Raw genomic sequence first — 21,690 nt, forward strand, 5'->3', positions numbered from 1 at the left:
ACAAAAATGGAAGAGGCAAGTAGAAGGGGAAAAAAGTAAGGAACTTGTATGTCGGCCCTGTATTAAAGAACATAAATGGTTAAAGAAAAGTGTGATAAATAAAAACATATACCAATTTCATTTAAGGACCAAAAAACTGACAGCTGTGCCATATAAATTGCAAAATAGTTGGGAAGAGATGTTCGATGTACCCATTCCATGGCACATGGTTTATGAATTGATACGCAAAACAACGCCGGATTCAAAACTTCGAATTTTTCAATTTAAATTATTGTACAAAATTCTTGCAACTAATAGAATGTTATATATATGGGGTATACAATCTTCCCAGCTCTGTAGATTCTGCTGTGAGGAGGCAGAGTCATTAGACCATTTATTTTGGTATTGTCCATATGTAGCTCGTTTTTGGTCACAGGTCCAGGAATGGCTGAAGAATTGCAACATTTGCCTAGAACTAACGCTACAGATAGCAATACTGGGGGATTTGAAAAGCCATAGTCAATCAATCAATAATATAATAATTATTTTAGCAAAAATGTTTATTTTTAATTTACAATCTGTAGAAGCTATGAGAATAGGAAGGTTCAAATCTTTTGTGAAGCATCACAGCACAGTTGAAAAATATATGGCAAATAAAAATCCGAAATGGATGATGTTGGAAGATAGATGGGAAGGGTTGAGTAGAACTGAAGGGTGGGACTAATAACAAGATAAACAATGTAGGGCATACGGGATCTGTGAAATGTGTATAGGTGCGGAGCTTTTGTGAAATAGCACAGTTACAAGTGGAAATAAAATTGGATGGACAACAGAAATAGAGGAAGGACTAAGAACAAACAAGAGAGAACTATTATAAAGTAGTCTGTGTCTGTAAAATAGGTATAAGATGTATAAATTGAAGGTAAAAGCAGAAGTGTTTATTAGTTTACTCCAATTGGGGGAGCGGTGGTAGGGTTGCGGGGAATAATAATAAAGGTATATTCTTTAAAAAAGTATGTATGTCTATATAGGTATGTGTATGTATATATGTATATATGTATGCATGCGTGTATGGATATATATATTTACCCAAAAAAATATGGGGGATTGGAAATGATGCAGACAATTACATTGGAAGCAACATTCTTTCCGCAATATTAAGCTGATCCACCCCAAAAAAAAAAAAAAAAAAAAAAAAAAAAAAAAATTAATACAAAATACAGTGCATTCGGTAAGTATTCAGACCCCTTACCTTTTTCCACATTTTGTTACGTTACAGCCTTATTCTAAAATTGATGAAATAACCTTTTTCCTCATCAATCTACACACAATACCCCATAATGATAGAGCATTTTTTTTGCTATTTAAAAAAATATATATTTCTAAAATACCTTATTTACAGTATTACAGACCCTTTGCTATGAGACTTGAAATTGAGCTCAGGTGCATCCTGTTTCATCTTTGAGATGTTTCTACAACTTGATTGGAGTTCAACTGTGATAAATTCAATTGATTGGACATGATTTGGAAAGGCACACACCTGTCTATATAAGGTCCCACAGTTGACAGTGCATGTCAGAGAAAAATACAAGCCATGAGGTCGAAGGAATTGCCCGTAGAGCTCCGAGACAGGATTGTGTCAAGGCACAAATCTGGGGAAGGGTACCAAAAAATGTATGCAGCATTGAAGGTCCGCAAGAACACAGTGGCCTCCATCATTCTTAAATGGAAGAAATTTGGAACCACCAAGACTCTTCCTAGAGCTGTCTACCCGGCCAAACTGAGCAATCGGGGGAGAAGGGCCTTGGTCAGGGAGGTGACCAAGAACCCAATGGTTCCTCTGTGGAGATGGGAGAACCTTCCAGAAGGACAACCATCTCTGCAGCACTCCACCAATCAGGCCTTTATGGTAGAGTGGCCAGACGAAAGCCACTCCTCAGTAAAAGGCACATGACAGCCCGCTTGGAGTTTGCCTGTAGGCACCTAAAGGACTCTCAGACCATGAGAAACAAGATTCTATGGTCTGATGAAACCAAGATTAAATTATTTGGCCTGAATGTCAAGCGATACGTTTGGAGGAAACCTGGTGCCATCCCTACGGTGAAGCATGGTGGTGGCAGCATCATGCTGTGGGGATGTTTTTCAGCGGCAGGGAATGGGAAACTAGTCAGGATCAAAGGAATGGCGCAAAGTACAGAGAGATCCTTGATGAGGATCTGCAGAGAAGAATGTGAGACACTCCCCAAATACAGGTGTGCCAGGCTTATAGCATCATACCCAAGAAAACTCGAGGCTGTAATCGCTGCAAAAGCTGCTTCAACAAAGTACTGAGTAAAGGGTCTGAATACTTATGTAAATGTCATAATTCAGTTTGTATTTTTAATACATTTGCAAACATTTAAAAAAAAAAATTGTTTTTGCTTTGCCATTATGGATTATTGTGTGTAGATTGATGAGGGAAAAAACGATTTAATCCATTTGAGAATAAGGCTGTAACGTAACAAAATGTGGAAAAAGTCAAGGGGTCTGAATACATTCCAAATGCACTGTGAATCAAGGTAAGTCATTAATTGGGCAGTTTTTGCCGAGGAAGTCTTAGTCACGCAATTTTACATCTGACTAAGATGTTTGGTGCAGTATTTCTCATGTGAACAGATTACATGAAAACTAGTCGTCTCTTGTTGAATGACAAGACGTCATGTTCCCACACCTACTAGGAGTAGTACTGTTGACCAATCACAGACAAAGGGGGCTGGACTTCAGCTACCGAACTTCGGCTTGCCTCAGGAAAAAATGTTATGTGCACAAACAGCCCAAAAAGAACCCGCTGAAGACCAAAACAAACCTAATATTGTCATAATATATGCATGAACTGTCTCGACTGGGAAGCATATGGTAAGATTTATTCCACATCAAGCTTGTCATTACCCTGAAACCCGGATGAAGGCAGCTTAGCTGTCGAATAACAGGCTATATTAAATGTATTGCTTCGGAGCCATGAGTGTGAGGCTTTTCTTTGCTTTGCTACGTGTCCTTACGCTTCTACCAACTCAAACCTGAAGACGATGATACAATAGCTAGGGCCAGGAGTTTTCCAGACCAGTTCTCCCAGGTCAGGTGGTCAGGAAAAACTCTTGGCCCCAACAATAACCCATACTGGCATCTTGAACTTGTGATCAGCAGTGGTCGAACCCCACCCTGTTGATTTGAACAGATGTGTCAGACACACACACATAGGGTTGACATAGCGAGGGATACACACCATACACAAGGTTAGGATTGGCCCTCTTCAGCTCTTGTACGATGTCCACAACCATCTCCAGAAAGGAAGTGTCTCGAGTGTACCCTGAGGGGCGAAGAGGATTCTGGGTCAAAACAAACTCCTCAATGTCTCAATAAAGTTTTATACAGTTCACTGCAGACAAAACCAACCCCTCGCCCAGGGCTCTAATGAGAGGATCGGGGATCATGGTGTGACAGTGAGGGTGTCAGTGCTTTCTCAGAGTGGACACAATTAACAGTGTGTGTGTGTGTGTGTGTGTGTGCGTGCGTGTGTGCGTGCGTGTGTGTGTGAGCAGGACCTGCTGACGCTGCAGTGCTGGCTGTACATTCAGTATGTGGGAGATAATGGCCAGAAGAGAGGAAGATGATTCAATGGGAATGCTGATGTCAGGCTTGTTTGTGTGTGTGCCTCACTTTTGTGCTCGGCCACCAGGCTCTCAGTGAGGAAAGCCCATGTCCTCATGGCTGATTTAAACACACAGGGGCTAACTGTCTCGACACCAATTCCCTTCCTAGCCCCTGACCCTAGATTTTTGCCAATCTGAAGGGTCTGGATAGGTATGAGTATAAATAACGACACACTGCTTGCTTAGCGACTACCGCTTCCTCCTAATTTTGGCTCACACCGAAGCCTCGAACCCAGGACCTCTGCCTTGCAAACATACGTGATCGCCCTCCTGAAGCTAGCTATTTGGCAGCGCAAGTGGGGACACTTCAGGCTAAGGAGTGACCTTCACACATCCCTATGCACTCCATGAGCAGTGTATTAGTTGAGCTTCCACCATATTTCTTACATTTTACCGATCTGTAAATTACAAAGATTTAGGGCCACGGGAAGAGTTGGGAATAGGGAGAAAATTGGCACGGCTAGATTCTAACTCAAACTCCTCTTATTCAGGTTACCCACTTATAGGATGATAAACACAGAGTACTTCATGCCATGTATCTGACCGCAGATACATTTGTAAGTCCCATTTGTAAGCTATGTTTCTTGCAGACAAAGTTTCAACTGACAAACCTAAGAGTCTAGTCAGGGTGAACCTTTTCATTGTTGGTGATATACAGTACGTAGCCTAACTGCTGTTTTTTAGCAGTACTTAAGTCTCAACTACTGTATCCATGATATCTACTCTAGTGTGCCCGTAACGATTACTTCCAAATGTCTAGCAGTCTTGTCTTAATAAAAGAGTTGAACAGCCAATAGTCTGCTTACTAGAATGTAACATTTCACACCTCGACAGATTCACAAGGACTCGGAGAGAATAAAACCATGACCTTCACTCTCTCCTCTCCTCTTCTCTCCCTTATTGTCTGCTCCCTCTTTCTCTCGCTCTCCCTCTCTCTTCTCTTCTCCCTCTCAAGGTGATAGGAGAGGAGACGTAATCCATCAGGGAGTGCCGGCGTTTCTGTTCCGTCTCTCTCTCTCTGGGCCAGGGCTAGCAGAGCACGACGGCTCCCACAGAACAGTGGCAGTGGGTTCTGCCTGCCTGGCAGCCTGACTGACATTAGGTCCTGTAAACCCTGCAGCCCGACACCATCTCTGTCTGGGTGACCTCATGAGGCTCATGTCCATCAACTGCTTCCTGTGTTCTCCCTGGAAAGCTGCAGAGGGAGCTGAGGACTGACGAGAACAACATCTGTCTGAAGAGAATTTATGCCTCGACCAGAAGCAGGCACTTTATGAAGCTATTGACTTAGCTAGCCGCTCTCTATGAAACATTTCTTCAGCTAGCTAACTATTATCTCCTTTTTTTCCTCGTTTCTTTCTTGTCTGTATACTGCAATTCAGCTTGTAGCAGCGAATGTGTACAAGACAGTCTAACCAATCATGAATAAATACTTGATATAAACTAACAACCATCCCCAGTCTGCTAGCACTGCTGCCGCTAGCCTTCACTTCTTTCTGTGTGTGCGTCTCACCTGTGAGAACATAGTCGTAGTGGTGGACGTTGTTGAGCTTGATCCCCTCGTAGAGAACGTGTAGCTCGTCCGCAGTCAGCACCTGGCCTTTCCAGTGGGAGTAGCCTAGGGACAGAGGTCAGGGGTTAGAGGTGAGGGGTCAGGGAGACAACGCCACAACAGAGTGACAACACTTCCCCTGTAATGGATTGAACAATGGTGAAAACTTCCTCCACCAATGCTTTGAAATCTATGACGGGGATTGAGCCAGTGCAACTTTGGGGAAAGTGTGGAGAATCGGGACGCAATCAGAACAACTGACAGTTCACAACATAGGCTAGTATCTTCATTCATTTCTATGGTTTAAATGATGAAAACAACAGTCAACAGTGCTGATTTCTTTTCTACACAGAGGGGGCCTCGAGAAGCCCCCAGCCACAGTGAGACAACTTCTCAGCAAAGGGGATGGGACATGGGGCATGTTTGTTGCCGTCAGCTCCCTCAAATGCAAAAAAAAAATGTGCGGGGCTGTGGGGGCAATCAGCATTTTGTCAGAGACCAGTGTCGCTGCCGCAGGAATTGTGATGTCACACTTCAGGTGAGTCACCCAGCAGATCACATGGTGTGGTGCTGGTTGCCTAGTAACAGGCCAGAAGAAAGCCTGAGGGGCTGAGAGCAATAAAGAGTTGCCGCTGCTCGTCTGTGTGTGTGTGTGTGTGTGTGTGTGTGTGTGTGTGTGTGTGTGTGTGTGTGTGTGTGTGTGTGTGTGTGTGTGTGTGTGTGTGTGTGTGTGTGTGTGTGTGTGTGTGTGTGTGTGTGTGTGTGAGAGCGAGATAGAGGGGGAGGGAGCCAAGGAAGGAGAGAAATCTTTGTGGTAAAGGCTGGCTCTGTCGTCATCATTTTCTGCTGTCGCAATTGCATGATTCGCTGCTGGGGAGAGCATTTTCAGCTCGTCACAATCCAAGACACACACAAACACACATACACGTTTTCTTCAGCATGTGCAGAGTGAAGAAGAGATGGACGCTGCGTATCCTTCCCCACTGGGAAGATAACCGCCACTGTGTTTTGAGCTGAATCTACCCATCAGGCCCTGCTTCTCTTTGCCCCCCTAAAGCTAACACAGAGAGACACTTACACACACACACACAGCAAAAAACACTGTTCTTTAAAACCTTGAAAAAATACTATTGGGCATGGGAAAAGACAAATGTTCCATCCTAAATGGTACTCATTCCCAATATAGTGCACTACTTTTGACCAGAGCCCTATTGCCACTATACGGAATAGGGTGCCATTTGGTACACAACCAGAGATGAAACTGCAGTAGCTAGCCTAAGTCACTGACATAATTCAAGTCTGAATCTTCCTCATTGCAGTAATGTTTGATGTGTGATGAGCGGAGTGACCCTTATGACAGGAGCAAGGGTTTTGGCCTCCATTGCTATGATGTTCCAGAATCCAAACACATCTTCAGAAACTCAATGAACGGTGTGTGATTGTGTGCTCATGAGAAAACTACCACTGAGTTACTAGATACAGTAATGGTCCAATCGATATTGCATGTTCCTGTCTCGAAAGAAACTACAGTAAAAACCATTAAGAAGTAGTCAAGATGTGGCATTCTCTCATCCTTAGCCAAACTGGAACTGCTTACAAAGGATACGTCTGAGCCAAGCCTTTTCAAAAAGAAGTTTCCATTAACCCAGTGCAGGGACATAAGAATGGCAGCTAACAACAAAACAACCGGAGGAACGAGTCTGATTTAGGTGGCAACAAATGTTAAGGCATTCGAAGATGGATCATTCATGAGCGATGTGTATGGGCTCTTTTAATCGTTGTGCACTTTTTGGGCATCATGATGTCCCGATAACTCTGTCTTTTTTCCCTTTATATTGACAGAGAGTCATGCTGAGACCAAGGTATCTTTAACAGATGAGCCTTGTATCAAACACACATCTATACACATCGATATAAACCAATACACAAAAAGCAAATGCAATCATTGAAAACAAACGCATTCTTCAGTAAAAAAAAATCCTTCATTAGCCGTCTGAATTGCCCCTAGAGGCACCAACTCTTTTTTGTTGTTGGTGCATTCAAAATAACTTAAACCTGACCTTAATAACAAACTTAAGCTTAAATAACTCAGAGCACGTGTCAAACCCATTCCACGGAGGGCCGAGTGTCTGCGGGTTTTTCGCTATTCTCTTGTACTTGATTGATGAATTAAGGTCACTGATTAGTAAGGAAAACCCATCACCTGGTTGTCTAAGTCTTCCCCTGACTCAGAGGGATCACGTAAACTTCCGGATTTAAACACGGTTGATTTGTACTGCTGGACTGTATGCATTCGGTTAGGTGTATCAAAGCAAAATGGGGGACGTTTACCCAATTACCCAGAAGCTGTTGGAGCGTGGGGAGGCTAAGAGGACACAGTGAGTTGTGTGACAAGTGGACAGAGAGGGCTACGGGACTAGCATATAGCATGGTGAAGACTGAGGGGCCAGGGATTAGCTTGGGCCCCAAGCCCAGAGAGGAGAGCTCTAATAGGGGTGAGGATAGCAGGACAGTGCCTCCCCTCGTTGAACACTACAGAACCTTCTAGATAAATGTTTACCGTTATTTAACCAGGAAAGATCTTTGAGGTTAAAAACCTATTTCGCAAGAGCGACCTGGCACATTCAAGTGGATGAGGTCAGCACAGCCAAACTGGCTCTTTGACACGATGCTGCTCTCCAGGACATCTGCCCATGAATGAACACTTAGCAAGAACACCAGCGGGCACACGAGGCTGACTGATTCATACGTTGACTGACGCGGTGCAATAGATTGGGTCATTCCCCAAACGTACGTCAGATACACACAGTGTACTTATCCCTCTGCTCTCTTTTAATCTCCCTCACAATCACGCACTTCCTCTCCGTCTTGCACACGCTGCTCATCGGGCTCAGGCAGGCATCCGTGGTTTTCCAGACGGAGCGACAGATGAAGTGAGAGACGGAAACCGAGAGGAGCCTCTCAATTAGCAGTCACGCACACGTTTCTTTCCCAGACACACACGGACATGCGCACACACAAACACACTGGTGTCTACCATGTCATTCACCTTCAGCTCGAAGACCAACGGCCCCCTCCCATCCTCCCTTAGGTGACCCTGTACAATTACTGTACTAGGCTATAACAGTGTCCACAACCCCAAAACATTTGACACAATTGTTACATAACTGCCCTAGCGGCGTCCAGTGCATTCTGCTGTCACTATTGACATCACAGTAGAGCTGGAGTCCCTCTGAAGATTTCCTCTGTAGTGGATGTGACGGGCTCATGGGGCCGCTGGCAGGTGACTCGTGCGGCAGTGAGGCTGTGATTGGCGTTGCCTGGAGGCTGCATCCAAAATGACGCCCTATTCCCTACATAGTACACTACTTTTGACCAGAGCTCTATAAGCCCTGGTCAAAAGTAGCACATGACTGTATATAGGGAATAGGGGTCCATGGTTTGGGACATAGAATCCTTGGATATCTGAGAGAGATTACTGTGAGACTGACTGCTAATCTCTGGCCCATAGCTATGGGACTCAGTGTCAGGTTGTCCCTTCCAAATGGGGCTCCTGTAACAAGGGTGGTTCAGAGAACCTTGCTCGCATGTTGATGAGCTACCTTTCCTGAGACTAAATCAAATCCAATTTTATTTGTCACATGCGCCGAATAGAACAGGTTGCAGACCTTTCAGTGAAATGCTTACTTACAAGCCCTTAACCAACAATGCTTTAAGAAGTTTTAAGAAAAAAAGTGTTAAGTAAAAAATATATAAGTAATTTTTTTTAAATAAAAGTATCAAATAATTCAGTAGCAGCAGTAATATAACAAGCGAGGCTATATACAGGGGGTACCAGTACAGAATCAATGTGCGGGGACACATGTTTGGACCATGATAGTTTGTTGGTGTTGTGGACACCAAGGAACTTGAAACTCTCAACCTGCTCCACTACAGCTCCGTCGATGAGAATGGGGGCGTGCTCGGTCCTCCTTTTCCTGTAGTCCACAATCATCTCATTTTTTCTTGAACACGTTGAGGGAGAGGTTGTTGTCCGGGCACCACACTGCCAGGTCTCTGACCTCCTCCCTATAGGCTGTCTCATCGTTGTCGGTGATCAGGCCTACCACTGTTGTGTCATCGGCAAACTTAATGACGGTGTTGAAGTCGTGCTTGGCCATGCAGTCATGAGTGAACAGGGAGTACAGGAGGGGACTGAGCACGCAACCCTGAGGGGCCCCCGTATTGAGGATCAGTGTGGCGGATGTGTTGTTACCTACCCGTACCACTTGGGGGCGGCCCGTCAGGAAGTCCAGGATCCAGTTGCAGAGGGAGGTCTTTAGTCTCAGGGTCCTTAGCTTAGTGATGAGCTTTGAGGGCACTATGGTGTTGGACCCTGAATCACTAGAGCGGGCTAACACAGTCTTATGGCATACAAGAGACCCAGGTTCAAACCACAGTTGATCACATTGGTGCTGTAACCTGGATGGGTTTATGTGAGGCGCAGGAGGAGGTCAAAGGGGAGGAAGTGTAAAGGAGATGCTTCATGTAAGCTTGCGTCATGAGTAACCTTGTCCGAGACCTGATTATTTGTGTAGGCTTAGTGGGCTAACACAGTTTTGTAAGGCACAGAAGACCCAGGTTTGAACCCTGTTGGGAACACTTCTCAATGAATAACCCAAGACACACCAGTGGCACTGAAGATGTCCACAAACGTGCTACTTTATTAAGTAACTCAAAGGCCTATTAAGCAGGGCAGGTGTGTGTGTGTGTGAGAGAGAGAGAGTCAACAAGTACAGTAGCCTATACTGTAGTGTGGCTCAACAGCGGCCTCTTGTTATGCCATCGTTTCCGTTTCTCTCAGACCACCTGCACTGTCAGCGTGTAGGCTATCCCCCAGTCAGATCCCATGTAGAGCAAAATACAATCCTGAGACTGTGTCCTGAACTGGCCCAGACAGACAGTTAATCTTCTCCACTTAAGGGAGGACAAATTGTACATGTGGCGTCACTTCAACCATTACAACCAGTGACACTTTGTTCCACCCAAGAACTTGTCTGATAACTTGACACAATGAGGAATGTGACACAAAACCCATATCTTTTCATCACACTTTTCCTGACGTGAGCCTGATCAACAGCTCCACTTTCAAGATGGAAGAAATTTTGTTTCGTGTGAGAAAGGTTGATTGCAGTCATAGTGGAAATATAATGGTAGGTTAGGGGGAGGCAGGTAGCTTCAAGGGTATATGAAAATGATTAGCTTACCCAAAATATGTCAAGATCTTTCAGCAATGATAGTAACGGTACCAAATACACTGTTCTTCTCCAAATACACTGTTCTTCTCCCAAAAATGTGAAATAATTTTCTTTCAGGAAGGGTTAAAAAAGACAGCAACACATGGTACTTTTATACTTCTACTTTTATAAATTCCAGGCAATTCATAAAGATCACCAAATTCCAATTCCACATTTTCTTAATTTAAGAGAATTGGAATTTCAGTGCCTGAATTGACTAAAATGTCAATATAAATGACCCCAACCCTGCTCTACATTATATGTACCTGTATGATTGGAGAACTGTACCGAGTTGATTGAATCCACCTCAAACCCCAGCACCTGTGGAAGAGACAGACAGAGCATTAATCAAAGCATCGGGCAGAAGACGAACAATGTGGGTAGCACAGGAGGTTGGTGGCACCTTAATTGGGAAGGACCGGCTCGTGGTAATGGCTGGAGCGGAATAGGTGGAATGGTATCGGATGCCATTCCATTTGCTCTGTTCCAGCCATTATTATGAGCCGTCCTCCCCTCAGCAGCCTCCACTGGTGGGTAGGTTAATCACCTAGGCCCCTCAAACTCAACTCTGGACCTCGAAGCCAGTTCCACTGCTTTTTTCCCATTGTTCCCCTCTAATCAGAGACTGATTTAGAACAGAAAACCAGCAGTCGCCATAGCTCGTAGGGTAAGAGTTTAATACCCCTGATCTAGGCTATACAAAAGGCCAGATTTAGAGATGTGGTGGTCCGTTTAAAAATGTAATTGAACCAGCCCCCAAAAGGGACACCCCCCCATACATTTGTATTATTCCACAACTAAAAACACATTTTTCATAATGTTTAATGCATGCAATTCTGAAATGTATTGGACCTATAAAGCTGTTGAGTCAGTGACTAACAGTGAGGGTCTCCGGGGCTATTGGGGCCCATTTAACTTGAAATTAAACATAGCTAAGTCCACCTCATATGGTGAAATAGTCTACAAAGCAAGAACAGCCCTACCCGTTTCAAATTACCAGCCATTTGACTTATATTTGGATTAGCAGTTTCAGATACCTGCACAATAGGGTTCATGTTAGACTTCAACTAAAATGACAGAATGTACCTGGTGGAAAGCCTCATGTTGACACGGACTCCTGCACTGTATTGAGCAGGCTACCCCAAGGGGATTTTTTTTTAACATGACTTGACCTTTCTATAAATAGAAGGCAATGGTTTTGACTTAGAGTACCCACACTAATAGATTTCACTTACATGACTTCACATGCAACAGATTGATATAACCAGTGGCAACCTGTCATTTTGAGCCCCACATGTAGCCTCTAACCTGTTTCAGAGAAATGTCATCATCACTTTTTTTAAGAGCTTTCATTGTCTGCTTATATGCCCCCTTCATTTATCCTACGGTTCTGACTTGGTGTCAGAAAGCAAAAAACAGACCATGTTTGTATGCGGCTTTATTAACTCAATAATCATTTTTTACATTGTTTGCAAACTGATATGTGACACGTATTAATGCCAAAATAACATGCAACATGCCTGTTTTGCATTAATACGTGTCACGTATCAGTTTGCAAACAATGTAATAAACAAATATGTCGTTAATAAAGCCACATACAAACATGGTCTCTTTTTTGCGTTCTTGAGTAAGGCAGCTCCAAAATACCTAGCTCAGTGCTTTCTGTGGTGGTGGGGCAGCCCGCGGAATATACGGAGCGTAGGGGTTGGTAATGTTCTCTAGTTGCACCGTGATTGGCTCAGTGTCCAGTCAGTAATGGGGACCCTACGTCACTGCAAAATCTATAGGGAGACCTTGAAAATTCACGCACCTTGGGTGCTGCCATAGATGTACAATATAAGTGCCCATCCAAGAAGGCTCAAGGTCATTGGCCACAGATAAAATGACGTCAAATCACGTTATACAGTACCAGTCAAAAGTTTGGACACACCTACTCATTCAAGGGTTTTTATTCTACATTGTAGAATAATAGTGAAGATATCAAAACTATGAAATAACACATATGGAATCATGTAGCAACCAATTCAAAACATATTTTATATTTGAGGTGCTTCAAAGTAGCCACCCTTTGCCTTGATGACAGCTTTGCACATGCTTTGCATTCTCTCAACCAGCTTCATGAGGTAGTCACCTGGAATGCATTTCAATTAACAGGTGTGACTTTGTGGAATTTCTTTCCTTCTTAATATGTTCGAGCCAATCAGTTGTGTTGTGACAAGGTAGGGGTGGTATACAGAAGATAGCCCTATTTGGTAAAAGACCAAGTCCATTATGGCAAGAACAGCTCAAATAAGCAAAGAGAAACGACAGTCCATCATTACTTTAAAACATGAAGGTCAGTCAATCCGGAATATTTCAAGAACTTTGAAAGTTTCTTCAAGTGCAGTCGCAAAAACCATCAAGAGCTATGATGAAACTGGCTCTCATGAGGACCGCAACAGGAAAAGAAGACCCAGAGTTACCTCTGCTGCAGAGGATAAATTCATTAGAGTTAAATGCACCTCAGATTGCAGCCCAAATAAATGCTTCACAGAGTTCAAGTAATAGACACACCTCAACATCAACTGTTCAGAGGGGACTGCGTGAATCAGGCCTTCATGGTCAAATTGATACAAAGAAACCACTACTAAAGGACACCAATAATAAGACAAGACTTGCTTGGGCCAAGAAACACGAGCAATGAACATTATACAAGTGGAAATCTGTCTTTGGTCTGATGAGTCCAAATTTGAGATTTTTGGTTCCAACGGCCGTGTCTTTGAGAGAAGCAGAGTAGGTGAACGGATGATCTCCGCATATGTGGTTCCCAACATGAAGCATGGTGAAAGAGGTGTGATGGTGTGGGGGTGCATTGCTGGTGACACTGTCAGTGATTTATTTAGAATTCAAGGCACACTTAACCAGCATGGCTACCACAGCATTCTGCAGCGATACACCATCCCATCTGGTTTGCGCTTAGTGGGACTATCACTTGTTTTTCAACAGGACAATGACCCAAAACACACCTCCAGGCTGTGTGAGGGCTATTTGACCAAGAAGGAGAGTGATGGAGTACTGCATCAGATGACCTGACCTCCACAATCGCCCAACCTCAACCCAATTGAGATGGTTTGGGAGGAGTCAGACCGCAGAGTGAAGGAAGAGCAGCCAACAAGTGCTCAGCATATGTGGGAACTCCTTCAAGACTGTTGGAAAAGCATTCCAGGTGAAGCTGGTTGAGAGAATGACAAGAGTGTGCAAAGCTGTCATCAAAGCAAAGGGTGGCTACTTTAAAGAATCTAAAATCTAAAATATATTTATATTTGTTTAACACTTTTTGGATTACTACATGATTCCATATGTGTTATTTCATAGTTTTGATGTCTTCACTATTAATCTACAATGTAGAACATAGTCAAAATACCTTGAATGAGTATGTGTGTCCAAACTTTTGACTGGTACTTTATCTACCGTAGCTTTGATTGGACTGATCATTTCAACCTTTCAAAAGCTAGACAAGCGGTCATCATCATGAATCAAGTGGACAATCTACTGGCAAATCCTTTTCAGTCCTTGTCATTATGAAGATAAATTATAGATAAAACGTATTTGTGCTCCTCGGCCATTGGACATAAACATTATACAACAAGTTGGAAATCGCAAATTCAACAATGATTGGTTTGGAAGGAATCAGTGGCTAACTGCAAGTGTTGCAAAGCAATCACTAGCCTACTATTCAGTGGAGAGGGTGTGTGGTCCAAGTTTGGGTTTTAGGGTCTCTTTTCCAAGCTTAAAAGGATAAACATTCACATGCAACACCATGGGCCAGGTTGAAGACATTGGCCATGCTGTCAGCCCAGCATGACTTCTGCCACATTCAAAACAACTGGAAACTCGGAACAGGAAAATCTCAGACTTCAGTAAGTTCAAGACAACTGGGAACTCGGTAAAAAACTAGCTCTGACTGGGAAAATACGTTTTGAACAGTCATCCAACTCAGAATTCCAAGTTGGGAACTCTGGCCTCTTTCTTTTCGACCTGAAGATCACTGACGTCATGAATCAACCTTGTTTTGTTTTTCTAGAGTTCCCAGTTGTCTTGAAAGCACCATAAATCCAGAGAATGGAAGACTTTGATGACAAAGTTTGATGACAAAATTTGCCCACAAGAAGGTCCGCTGCATCACCTTCCTGTTCAAATGATTGCAGCACAACAAGGTGAGTCCAAAAATGTATTGTATGATGCTGAATAAATTATGTCATATGCCAGGGAGATATGTATACTGTAGCTAAGCAAGTGATACTAAGTGTATGTTGTGTAGTAAGCTGTTAGTAGCCATTGTGCCTCACCCTAGTAATTTGGTCCCTTTCCCCTCATAACTTAGCCTACTGTTCTGATTTTCTGGTGCACATGTAGCCTTTAGCCTGTTTTAGAGGAATGTCATCATTGAATATTGTAAGAGCTTTCATTGTCTGCTTAAATGCCCCCTTTATTTATCCTACGGTTATGACTTAGTGTACAGGGATAATACTGTAAGAATGGCCCATGTTCTGAATTCTGTCGCTGTGCATTTCAAAAGTGCTGAACAAATAGTTATATTGACTACGTCCGTCCAGGCTCGCTCATTAATGTCTTATTCGAAATTACGGATTGCCTCTTGTCCGCTTGTCGCCCCCTTATGCCATAGTTTGTACATCTCAATTGTCAGTAAAATCCACATTCATTTAATAAGCAAGTCAGCCATATCAGCTATGTTTTTACAAAGGCAGTAAATGAGGCTGAATGAACTGTTTCGCTGCCAGACAAGGCTCCACTGATAGCCAGGTGTAGCAGTGGTAAGGATTCACTCCATGTTGCTGAAAAGAAAGCTCTGCTGTTGGGACAGCTTTATGTGGACCCTAACAGTTTGTGGGCCTCATTTGTCACGTCACAGTGCAATTAATGTATTGTTTAGTGTTGTGTTGTGTAGTGGCTTTGCTGGCATGCATCTAAAGAAAATAGAGGGAGTTTGCCCCACCATGATGTACATGCTAAAATCGTCAGTGAATATAAACAATTGAAACAGGAAGTACATCCTTTTAGTGAATGGTTTTTGGCCTCAGGGTTTAATCAAGATAATTATATTACAAGCTCCTGTCTCCTCTTTAGTGACGTCAGTGAGAGGAATATATGCTAAATACGCCAGTTATCCATGCAGAATCTCTCTGCTGTCTTTCTTAACTGATAGGACAGCAGAAACTGAGGATTCCCAGCTCATTGAAATGCCTTTATGGTCATCATCTATGACAGACCTGTACATTTGGATGACAATCAACTGTCCATGGTAATAATGATCACCATGGTACCCAAATCACAGCAGTGTCTAATGTGATGAGGAGGATGAGAAAAAAGAGGATGTCATGATGGTATTGATTATGAGGAGGACGAGGGTGAACAGATGACACACTATTGATGAGATTGCATTGCTGCAAGAGTAAAATCTGAATGTTCTTCACGAATGTCGCACACATCCATACTACGGTGTTGTGCCTAATCTGACAGGCATGATCATGGAACGAATATTCTCGCCATAACAATATGTCTGATGATTGTTAGATGTAAAATATACTATCATCTCTATTTCCTTTGAGTGTTCAGGGATTGTCATCACCTTTGCGAGCGCCAAAAGGATATTTGCCATGTGACCTTTTGCTACCTGCAAGCGTGCACAATTGTCTCTACTCAATAAATAGAATGAAATACCGTTACATTAGCTCATCAAAACATTGTATCAGAATAGAATAGATTCCTACCTGTAACGGAAATGATGCCGATTTATTGCCAACATATCCCCTGACAACATGACTCTGAATTGACAATACTCTGCATTCCATTTCGTGCATAAAGTTATAATAAAACACGCTACACAATCCGCGCAAAACAAACGCAGGTTTTGTGTTCAGGGCTGCACGTAAAGCAGCGATCCCGAGTCCACAATCCAAGGTGTTTTCAGTGAGGGTAAAATCAGAATCCAGCCACTAAACTGAAGGACATGGAACCCACACAGAAACGCTCATTGACGAGACACATCATTATTCTTCAGGCATTCGTGACGGGCACCTAAATCCACTGACATCACAAGCGCAATAATGGAACGGACGCGACAGCAATATTGTGAAATAGAAAAAAGTGTGTTGCTTCTATGCAAATCACCCGTAGTCCTTCACGATGTTATATGTGGATTTCAAGGGCAGGTGTTGTGCGCACACAGGAAGCAGTGGGCTAATTCGAATGAAATGAATACAGATGTTATAGGTGGAGCCCAACATTTGTAGCCAGGGATTTTGTTACAATATAAGTATTAATGGGAGCAAAGAACCCTGTCTAAAAGGACTGTAATGGGAGCGAGCAGAGCGAGGATACTAGGCATTTCTTTGGAGCAAGAGGCAGTTGTGGGAATCGGGTTGGGGGTCCTTCATTCCGTTACACGTTATGGTCAGTGCTATCTGGGATGCTTGGGACGTCCCTGCACCATAGCCGCGAGGAGAAGTGGTGCTGAGGGTGCTGCAGCACCCCCTGAAAAATCGGAATTAAAAATAATATGAATACAAATATTTTATTAAGTAGTGCACTGGGCCTTTACTAGTCCTGTAAAGTTATTTGCAAAGACCCAAAACATGCCCACAACAAATTAAATATTTTTCTTGATCAAATAAGATGGAAAACAACCACTTTTTGTGCAGTATTAATTTACCATACTTACAAACCACTTAATGTAAATATACATTACTGTATTGTACATAGGCTGGTCATCTAAATTTGTACCTGTAGACTTTCCATCGCCATAAAGAAAAGCCATGCACAATACAGTACCTGAGTACATTGAAACATCAAGAGGTTTATGATGATGTGATGTGATTAGATGATGGCTCATTTGGTAGAGCATGGTGCTTACAATGCTAGAGGTGTGGATTCAATTCCCAAGGGGGACCAGAAAGAAAATGCATGCACTCACTGCTGTAGGTTCATCTGGATAAGAGCATCTAGTAAAAGGAATGAATAGACCATTTCAGTTTTCACATAGAAATAAGTTGCATTTGCAAACTATTTCAAGAAACTGGAAAATGTATATCAAGCAAGTATTATCAGATTAACTGTTTTGTACAGATAATTATGAGACTCAAGTTACAAATTCTGGTAAACACTCAGATACAAATACATTTAGTTTTTAAAAAATCACAAAAGTAGTGCACGGGGCCTTTACTAGTCCTGTGTTAGCTGACAGATATAGACTTCTGTAGTGCGGGCCAATTTTTTTTGCAGCACGCCCACCTCCAAACTACTTACCGCAGCTATGCCCTACCCTAAACCCTACTCCTAACCTTAACCCCTAACCTTAACCAGAACCATAATCTTTACCATAACCATTGTACATTTAAACTTCAATGGGGTAGGAGCGTCCCAAGAATCCTGTATAGTACAGATCTATACTTTATTGGCCATTTACATGGAAAGGCATTTTGTGACGTCAGCCTACAAATACACAAACACAACACAATATATTACATGCAGCATGGAAAACTGGAAAGTTAGTACACAAGTCACACATTTAGGCTACATTGTCACATGTTCAAAGTCTCTGCGGCTTACTGTCTGACCGTGTACTGGGCCTGCATCATCCTATGTCCCACTGTTCAGCAGCCCGATGGCTGATGGTATGAAACTTGCCTTGCTCCTGTTCTAGCTGAACAGTGGGACCCTCCTGGAGGACAGCAGCTCAAAACATTGGGATTGTGTGTGGGATACTCTATGACGTGTGCTTGGCCTTGTCCCTTGTCGGTTTATCATAGAGGCCCTGACACCCCCTGCACTGCAGCCTGCAGAGCTTGGACCCCAGGTTATCTTTGTCGCGTTGTGAACATCCTCTATCAGAAATAGTAGGGGAGATGGGGAATGGTGCTAATGAATGGGCTCTCTGAATGGTCACGCCTACATAATGATGTGAACATAGACTAGAGTGATTCAATGCAAGATGTATGGATATGAATGTACAGTAGGATATTGAGAATGTGATACTGACTGGGAACAGGACAGTATAACCCCATCACTGGGAGGTAATGGGACCTGTAGCAGCCTTTAGCTAATACACATACATACACACACGTAATAGAGCCCACTAAATCAAGCCAAGCCAGACTTGACTGATGCACTCTTTTCACAGTGTGATAGGATTTCATGTAGGCTAGTCTAGACCACCTATACACAGTCTGGCTGGAAAGTGATGATACTAAAAAAAAGAGAAAAAATATATCACAGTATTTCTTCTCAACTAGACTAGAAATAGTGGATCATTTTAATCTTCGGGAATATCGAGCAGCAAATTATTCAGAGCACTAACCCAATGTACAGAGAGGAAGGTCAATAAGTTGACCAAGTCAAGGCGAGGGTTCTTTCTAAATTTGTCACTCGCGATTCCTCGGATCATACTCATCGCCGCCTTCTCGACCATATTGGAGGACAAGGTCCAAGGTCTCTCGAACATTTTCCAATTTGTTTTGAGAAGGAGGCAAGGTGAGAAGATGTGAACAGATGTCACGCTGCTTGCTTATGTAACGGATGTGAAATGGCTAGCTAGTTAGCGGTGGTGCGCGCTAATAGCCTTTCAATCGGTGACGTCACTTGCTCTGAGACCTTGAAGTAGTGGTTCCCCTTGCTCTGCAAGGGCCGCGGCCTTTGTGGAGCGATGGGTAACGATGCTTCGTGGGTGACAGTTGTTGATGTGTGCAGAGGGTCCCTGGTTCGTGCCTGGGTCGGGGCGAGGGGATGGACTAAAGTTAAACTGTTACATTGATGCTTTTGACCCAGATCACTGGTTGCTGTGGAAAAGGAGGAGGTCGAAAGGGGGGTGAGTGTAACGGATGTGAAATGGCTAGCTAGTTAGCGGTGGTGCGCGCTAATAGCCTTTCAATTGGTGACGTCACTTGCTCTGAGACCTTGAAGTAGTGGTTCCCCTTGCTCTGCAAGGGCCGCGGCCTTTGTTGATGTGTGCAGAGGGTCCCTGGTTTGCGCCTGGGTCGAGGGGACGGACTAAAGTTAAACTGTTACACTTAGTCGTACCTCTTTTAAATTTCAAGCTAAGGCGCAAGCTAAGGTGCAAGCTTCACAAATCCCCATCTACAACACACTCACCCCCCAAACGGACTCCACAGCGACCCCAAATATTGCGCTAACCAATCACCATTATAACAGACTTCATTATAATGGATGCATTTAAGCCGGATGGATGTGGTTATTTGAGGTGTTCATTCTGACTGTGCGTGCTGCTCAGTTCTGGCTGCTGAGTCATACAGTCTTTATCTGCACAGTCGTGACTGAGAGTAGAGAGCTGAGAGGAGGAGGAAGAGGATGGGATTAAAAGGGGAGCCTAACTTTGGCTTCGTGATATTACTGTACCCAAAGCTGTGAAATTGAATCAACGCTACCAAACTACCCAACACTTCAGCTCCGATTTAGCTTTTTCCTAGCTTTTAGTTAGCTGTCTTCATGGGGGATTGGGTTACTCTGTATGAGCATGGTTCCCATAGTTTAACTGTAGCCTGGCTGTGTCACAGCCGATGTGGACAATTCTTCGTCCAGGTCTCTTTCTCAATGAATCTTTCCTCGATTCCTCGCAGCCTCTCTCCTCGTCTCCGTCTTCAAAATCCATTGTAGGGAGGGATCGTGGACCTTCTCCATCAATACAGTTGAGAAGGAAGCTTGGGATGCGAATAATCACATTCACACATTTAGATATATCCCATGGAGAACCCCTTTAGCTGTAGGGTTGAACAAAGAACAAGGTTCTGACATCTGCTGGTAAGATATTTCCATTACATCATAGTCCTCATTCATGAATGCCCTCTCCTTATTCCTATACTTGTATGGTGAGTAGTTGAAAGAGAAAGACCATTCACATACACATGGCCAGTGGCGTCCCGTCATTCAGGGCAGATGGGGCAGAGTATGTTATTTTGGTATTAAAACGTGTCACATATCAGTTTGCAAACAATATTTAAAAAAATGTATTGAGTTGATAAAGCCACACACAAACATGGTCTCTTTTTTGCTTTCTTGAGTAAGGCATCTCCAAAAGGCATTTGTTTCAGCCTAGCTCGGTGCTCTCTGTGATTAATTGGCTCATTCATCTCCCTCCTCTCCCCTGTAACTATTCCCCAGGTCGTTGCTGTAAATGAGAATGTGTTCTCAGTCAACTTACCTGGTAAAATAAGGGTTAAATAAATAAATAAAATAAAATAAAATGGAGAAGTAGCCAGCGGAAAATACAGAGCGTAGGGGTTGGTAATGTTCTCTAGTTGCGCCGTGATTGGCTCAGTGTTCTGACACTCATGGGGACACTACGTCACCGCAAAATCTACAGGGAGAGCTAGAAAGTTCAAGCCCCCTTGGGTGCTGCCATAGATTTATATTAGAAGTGCCAATCCAAGAAGGCTCAAGGTCATTGGCCACAGATAAAATTATGTCAAATCACATTATATGTACCGTAGCTTTGATTGGACTGAAGTCAACATCATACTTTCAAAATCTTAGCTAGCAAGCTAGACAAGCAGTCATCATCATTAATCACGTTGACAATCTACTGGCAAATCCTTTTCAATCCTTGTCATATGAAGAGAAATTATACTGTGGATAAAATGTATCTGTGCTCATTGGCCATTGGACATAAACGTTACACAACAAGTTGGAAATCGCAAATTCAACAATGAGTGGTTTGGAAGGAATCAGTGGCTAACTGAAAGCGTTGCAAAGCAATCACTATTTTGCTTCCCCTGCTATTCAGTGGAGAGGGTATGTGGTCCAAGTCTGGGTTTAAGGGTTTAAAACATCTGCCTGAAAGGGTCCAAGCTTAAAAGGATAAACATTCGGTTGCGGGGGGCCTCCCGGGTGGCGCAGTGGTCTAGGGCACTGCATCGCAGTGCTAACTGCGCCACCAGAGTCTCTGGGTTCGCGCCCAGGCTCTGTCGCAGCCGGCCGCGACCGGGAGGTCCGTGGGGCGACGCACAATTGGCATAGCGTCGTCCGGGTTAGGGAGGGTTTGGCCGGTAGGGATATCCTTGTCTCATCGCGCTCCAGCGACTCCTGTGGCGGGCCGGGCGCAGTGCGCGCTAACCAAGGGGGCCAGGTACACGGTGTTTCCTCCGACACATTGGTGCGGCTGGCTTCCGGGTTGGAGGCGCGC

At 43.6% G+C, this 21,690-nt stretch overlaps 1 protein-coding gene across 1 annotated transcript in view; it reads right to left on the minus strand.

Moving 5' to 3' along the window:
- Nucleotides 1-16,523, minus strand: part of LOC120033597 (pyridoxal kinase-like) — a 29,809-nt gene extending 13,286 nt beyond the window's left edge. Inside the window, exons 1-4 of the mRNA XM_038980015.1 lie at nucleotides 16,268-16,523; nucleotides 10,763-10,817; nucleotides 5,182-5,286; nucleotides 3,242-3,325 (exon numbers count right to left, since the gene is read on the minus strand). Coding sequence (XP_038835943.1) covers nucleotides 3,242-3,325; nucleotides 5,182-5,286; nucleotides 10,763-10,817; nucleotides 16,268-16,357 — 334 coding nt within the window. The 5' untranslated portion in view covers nucleotides 16,358-16,523. The remainder of the gene's footprint in view (nucleotides 1-3,241; nucleotides 3,326-5,181; nucleotides 5,287-10,762; nucleotides 10,818-16,267) is intronic.
- Nucleotides 16,524-21,690: the final 5,167 nt, after the last annotated feature.

This window comes from Salvelinus namaycush, chromosome 40, assembly GCF_016432855.1.
Source record: "Salvelinus namaycush isolate Seneca chromosome 40, SaNama_1.0, whole genome shotgun sequence".
In the NCBI taxonomy this organism is placed as follows: domain Eukaryota; kingdom Metazoa; phylum Chordata; class Actinopteri; order Salmoniformes; family Salmonidae; genus Salvelinus; species Salvelinus namaycush.